The 6,541-nt window shown below is 35.0% G+C and overlaps 1 protein-coding gene across 1 annotated transcript in view; it reads left to right on the forward strand.

Moving 5' to 3' along the window:
• The window catches only part of ATP7A (ATPase copper transporting alpha), a 151,095-nt gene extending 144,900 nt beyond the window's left edge, over positions 1–6,195 (forward strand). The window contains exons 21-23 of the mRNA XM_036839792.1: positions 403–520; positions 1,941–2,043; positions 2,403–6,195. Coding sequence (XP_036695687.1) covers positions 403–520; positions 1,941–2,043; positions 2,403–2,679 — 498 coding nt within the window. The 3' untranslated portion in view covers positions 2,680–6,195. The remainder of the gene's footprint in view (positions 1–402; positions 521–1,940; positions 2,044–2,402) is intronic.
• Positions 6,196–6,541: the final 346 nt, after the last annotated feature.

A 6,541-nucleotide genomic window follows, 5' to 3' on the forward strand; every position in this document is an offset into this window, starting at 1 on the left:
TAGCCATTGAGACTGGGAGAGTTCAAGATGGCAGTATGAGAAGACTTAGTAATTACTTCCAGACTTTCTCATTTCAGCGAAGCAAATGAGAATGACAAGCTTCTAAAGTGAAGCATTAGATTTGGGAATATACTTATCATACTCTTATCTTCAACAAATACTTGCTGAGGTTATTTTAGTGGGATTTAGTCCCTGTACCAGCATACAACCCTAAAAGTATTTTCAGAACCCTGAGAAAAATCCCTTCCAAGACAGCCTCAAATTTTTAGCAATATCTCAGATTTGTAGTTAATTCACATATTACCGTAAGGTACACATCATCTTCGGTATACACAGTATCAAATACAAGTTACTGGTCAAGTTACAGTCTCTTGCTAATATCACAAATATTTCTGTTCTCAGAATGATCTTCTGGATGTAGTGGCAAGTATTGATTTATCAAGGAAGACAGTCAAGAGGATTCGGATAAATTTTGTCTTTGCTCTAATTTATAATCTGATTGGAATTCCCATAGCTGCTGGTATGTGACAATTAACTTGTATTGCTTTTTTCATGAAGTCGTTAGAGGCCTACCATATTGGAAGTTTTAGTCTTCTTATTATTAGTTTTGAGCTCAGTTTTGTATGTAGCCTGCTGGTATGGTGAGAGGTAATTTTAAAATCAATAATTTAAATTTTCAGCATGTTCATTATGGCCTAGAATGTATAAGCCTTCTGATAGGTTTATTTTATTTTTTTACCTTATTTTTACCTTCAACTTTGTATTTTGAAATTTTCAAATGTACATAAACAAGGAGAAAAATGATACAATAAAACAATATACCCTTCACCAAAATTCACCAGTTAATAATATTTTGCCACATTGCTTCACCTCTTTCTCCATATACTCTCACACACATATGTACTTATTTGCTTACTCACTTAGTTTTTGCTGAAGAGAATAAATTTACCTTTAATCTCACTACCCGAACACAACTACTGTTGGTATTTTAGTATACGTCTTTCTGGTCTTTTTTTACTCTGTATTGGTTTTTGTCTTGTTTCATTGTTGTAATTATAGCATGCAGAGAATTTTCTTAATGTTCTAATAGCCAACAGTTTTTTTTAAAGTTTGGGAACCAGATGTGAGAAAGACAGAGAGAGAAATTGAACAAAGGAATACGACCAAGAAAAAGCAGTTTAGAATTATTTAATAAGCATCCGATCATCCCTATTACTTAGGGGCTTGGTAGATGTTAGTATTAGTAATAACATAAGAAAAATAGTTATCACTTTCTTCTTGTCCTCTCTGGTTTGAGAGCCAAAGAAGGACATGAGATAACATGAGAACAATTACAAAGCTGTTTATCAACAGGGACACACAGATGGAGAGGACAAAGAGTAAAAGAACAAAATCCAGAGAGATTAATTCATGGAACAAGTTATTTTTTAAAAATTATACAAGTAATATATGGTCACTGTATAAAAAGTAGAAAAAATACAGATAAGCACATAAAAAATTACAAGTACAGTAAGTCTATCTCATCCCCATCATATGAACAAATTTTTAAATGTCTGTCAAAACCAAGTGTGGATGAGTTTGTAGAATATGAACTCTCATACACTATTGGAGGGTTTGTGATCTGGTACAGCCACTTTGGAGAGCAACTGAGAAATATCTACCTAAAGTTGAAGGTGTGCCTATGTTATAACCTAGCTGTTTCACCTCTAGGTATATACCCTAGGGAAATTCTCAAACACGTGCACAGGGCGGCATGTACAAGAATGTTCACAGCAACACTCTATTAGTGAAAAATTGGCAACGACATAAATCTCTACCAACAGGAGGATAAATTGCTGAATAAATATCAAAGAAGGAAGTGATTTGTATATATGTATTAGGAACACAGTGGTAATCTGTTTAGTACTGTTTGGTCTAACTAATCCAAACTTGTTTTCTAGGAGTTTTTATGCCCATTGGTTTGGTTTTGCAGCCCTGGATGGGATCTGCTGCAATGGCTGCTTCATCTGTTTCAGTAGTACTTTCTTCACTCCTCCTTAAACTGTAAGTATGATGGCTCGCTCACGCTTGTCTTTTATATTCCTTTTATCACCCACAGTCAGTCTTGCTAGGTTTTATTCTTGTATTGATCAATGATAAGCCCAAACTGTTCTTAATAATAAATGTTAACTACGTAAATTATCACCTTATGTAGTATATACAGAGCAACCACAAGCACTGAGTGGGGTAAAATCTAGTACACTGGCTCTCAGAAGTAGGATTTCTGATCATGTGACCTCACACAACTCCTTTTGACCACCTTTATACATTTCAAACCAGGCTAATCTCTTCATTTTTGAATGTAACAAGCAGCTAGTTCGCATTTGAGTATTTCAAACTAGTGTACTTTTGCATCTTTTCAGTTACAGGAAACCAACTTATGAGAATTATGAACTACATGCCCGAGGCCAGATGGGACAGAAAAGTCCTTCAGAAATAAGTGTTCATGTTGGAATAGATGATACCTCAAGAAATTCTCCTAAACTGGGTTTGCTGGACCGGATTGTTAATTACAGCAGAGCCTCCATAAACTCACTGCTGTCTGATAAACGATCACTGAACAGTGTTGGTACCAGTGAACCTGACAAGCACTCACTCCTGGTGGGAGACTGCAGGGAAGATGACGACAGTGCATTGTAACAGGCCACAGAGAGTGCTGCTAGATGATGTTGTTCTGCACTGACACAGCATTCATGGTCACCTTAGCTTTTTAAAATATTGCAGGGCTTTATGTTGGTCTCATGCTCTTATGTTAGGGAATCTATTTGAATTGCATTTGTCTAATGGCAAAAATATCTTTTTCAGGGCCTCAGCTCGGAACCTAGCTTTATTGAAAATGAATTTCTAGTATTTTTTGTTTTCACTAGCAACAGATAAGGTAGACCAGGGAGGTTTACAAGTCCTACAACTGAAGATTGCTGAATTGCTGCTAAAGTCATAGATAATTTTTATTTGACCAAAAAAAAAAAGTTCAAGAAAAGATCATTGAAAATTTGAAGATTTGAGCGCATAATCTTGAGGAGATTCTCGAGCCCTCCTCCCTGCCAGATTGGGGAGCAACGGCTTTCAAAGCACTGTATAAAGAATCCTGTTTTAGAAGCAAAATAGTAGAAACTGTTTAAAAATAGACAGGTCTATTTATTACAGGCTTTCTTTCCCCCTTCTTCTCCCTGCATCTTTGTCTTTGCCATCGCTTTCTTAGATGCCCCAGTGTGTTTTCTTTTATTATGTTCTTTCAAGTGAGCTAAGTGTAGGTGGTTTCTCATTGACAAAAATAACTGACAACTTTTCCAGTAACTTGTTTGTTTCTTTATCTTGTAGCTCAAAAGACCTTCAGGGCCTATATGGTTCCCTGCTTCCCACCTTTCCATTGTTGTAAAAAATATATCAGATTCCTCCTTCAGTGACTCCCTAGCTCTGTGCAGGCTTTCAGTTCACTCCTGCTGGGTTCAGCTATGAGTTGTTCTTAGTATCGTCTATCAGCCTCAGTTCAGAAACTTAAGATTTTGAGCCACTTCTACAATTGATTTTTTCCCAAAGATTGACACTACCATGTTTAACATGTACCGGTCATATAAAATTACCTGGATTCACTAAATTTGTCCTTTTCTGGAGAGAATGCAAGACATTAGCTGATATTTATAATTTAATAGATTTTAATTGTCTTTTATTGTTTTAGATAATCTCTCAAAATGACTTTAAAATAATGCTATTACACAAAGCCGCTTTTACCAAAAAATACAGTAAATTGTAATACAGACATGAGAATTTCCCTAGGTTATGATACCTTTTAGCTAAATCTATATTTTTCTCTAGTTTAAAACATTTGCACTTGCTAGTTAGTGTGGTTGGCAAATTCACGGGCTTGTTCTCATCAACATATAAATTTAGAAATCCCCCTGTGAGTGCCTGGGAGTTAATACACTGGTCAGAGATCTGGTACTTGTATCACTATTTAAATTAACTTGTTAACTGCAAGGTGGATTTCAGATGCAGGATATGTAAGTGAAGAAAACTCATACATAAATTCCTAACATCTATTCCCATTGTCATATGTAAAGCTGCTAGCACAATTCCTAGCACATAGGATTTGTGCTCAGTAAATGTTAGTTCTTATTTCCCCTTGAGGTCAGTGATAAATATCAAAAATTGCTTTTACAGAGCAGAGTCTAAGATCAGGTGGGAGTGGGGGATGGGGTTCTTCCCTCCTTTCCAACTTCCTTTTTCTCTTGTTCTTTCATACACACTCAAAAAAGTTTACAACATAACTCCATGTTGACTTTTCAGATTTGGAAAAGATCTCATTTTTATCTCAGCTATCTTAAAGACAGAACTGAAACTTGATGAAGGTGCTATTAATCTAGAAAAGCAAACCAATTTTAATGAAATATGAATGAGTTTGTAGGTCTAGGCTCTTTTTTAGATCAATGCCTGTGCCATCTTCCATGCTTTCAATTTGAATTTTAATATTTGTTTTTTATTTTAATTCCAATGGCCCGTCATACCACAACTTGTTTCTTCTAGAAGAAATAGCTAATACGACAAAGGTATAATATAGACTTTTGAAAAAGAAGCACCTTTCTCTGTCTCTCTCTCTCCCTCCCTCTCTTCCTCCCCCTCCCCCTTCCCCTCACTTTCACTCTTCTATCTCTCTGAAGCACTTGAACATAGCCAGTTACTACTTTTATTATTATGTGTGTGTTAGAGTTGTCCACTTGGCCTCACATGCCAAGGGATCCACATGTCATAGGGCAATGAGAAGAGCAGCCTATATAATCTGGGAAAAATCAAGGATGTAATTTCAGCCCTTAGTACAGGAACAGAAAACATGCTGTTTATAAAGAATCCTGCTTTAAATATCTATAGCCATCTTTGAATTCTCTACCACAAGTCTCTTGCAATTCTGAACTCCCATTAGCTTCATAGAGCAGCTGTAGTCACCGGAGAGAGACATATGGAGGGGATCAAAAACATTGCTTTCAGTTAGTAACTAGCTTTAAATAATTAGTTACTAGTGAGAACAAATTTTATAAATGTGTGCGTATGCATCTGTGTTTATTCATATCATACATATATACATATATTACCCATATAGAAGGAAAATGGATTTATATTTGAATTTGATATTAGAATATTTGAAGTTCTTTATCTGTTGTTCCTTTGTCACTCTTTTGTATTCACTCAGCAACCATGCCCTCAGTCTGAAGATAACAAGGATGTTTTGATATCCAGTGCTGGTTCAGACTCAACTAAGGGGCACCTTTTATCTTAAATATCCAAAGATGCCTTTTAAATTTCAACGGTTAAAACATAACTGTTTAGTGTTGTAGTCTAAAGAAGTATGGTTGTCAGTTGTGAAAATAGAAATGTTATTTTTCGTAGTTTAGTATCAGCGTTTTAGATGTTAGATTTGATGCCTTGTGAACAAATAATTTTATATTGTGCTTCAACTTTTTAAAAGTTATTCTTTTATTGGATGTATTCTTTGTTCAAAATGCTTAAATAGCATTGTAGGCAAGATGTTCCAAACATTTAAGTGTGCGTATCTTTTATGTACACAGCTGAAAATCCAGAATGTATGTTCTTAGAGAATTTTTTCCACTACTTATGGATCTTGCTTTAAAATTATTTTTCTTAATATTTATTTTACTCTATTTTATTATTTTCTTTGGCTGAGGCATCTGGTTACTGGTTGTTTTAATAAGAATAAAAACATTCCTGGAATCACTCCTTTTGGATACTTTTGTTTCTTACTTTTCTCTATTTTAAAAATATTATTTTACCAAATATAAAAAATGCAGATTCGTGCCAAATTATTAGCTATTTTTACACTAACTTTCTGTAGTCCTTCTGAAAGTTTATCTGGTATGAGTAACCAGATAAAGCACAAAAGCATGAATTCTTGTTCTTCAATTAAAAGAGCTTTTCTAATGGCACTGATAGTAAATGCCTTTTGTAGCCAAAACCAGGCGTCTCAAACTTATGCTTTTAGTTAAAGAAATGTTTAACTAACCATTGTTGAACATTGATTGTTTGATACCCAAAACAGCAGTGGACGATGTTGTGCAATAATCATCTACTATAGTCAAGATATTCAGTAGTTTGTTTTTCCATAAGCATGTAATTGATCATATATCTGCCAAGGATGTGCCTTCAACTTTATAATTATAGTATTGTAAAAAAAAATGATTTTTTTTTGTCAGTGTCTCTTTTGTTAAATCATCCAACCCCTCTACCAGCAGTTCCAAACTACCCTGTGTTTTTAGGTGTTGTGTTCTGTTTTTGTTTTTTTTTTTAAATCAAGGGTGGGGCAGGATTGGAGGCAGCACCACACATTCACTAAGAGTGGGAGGGAAGAAATCTATTTTCCTTCAGACTTCACCTGCTGGATCTTTTAGTGCAGATGAGAAAGGAATATAATTGTCCTCCTTTCCTTTATAGTCTATAATACGTTCTTTATAGATTGTCTACCCCAAATGAGCTAAATGGAGACAAGAGCTTT

Source organism: Balaenoptera musculus, chromosome X (genome assembly GCF_009873245.2).
Source record: "Balaenoptera musculus isolate JJ_BM4_2016_0621 chromosome X, mBalMus1.pri.v3, whole genome shotgun sequence".
NCBI lineage: Eukaryota > Metazoa > Chordata > Mammalia > Artiodactyla > Balaenopteridae > Balaenoptera > Balaenoptera musculus.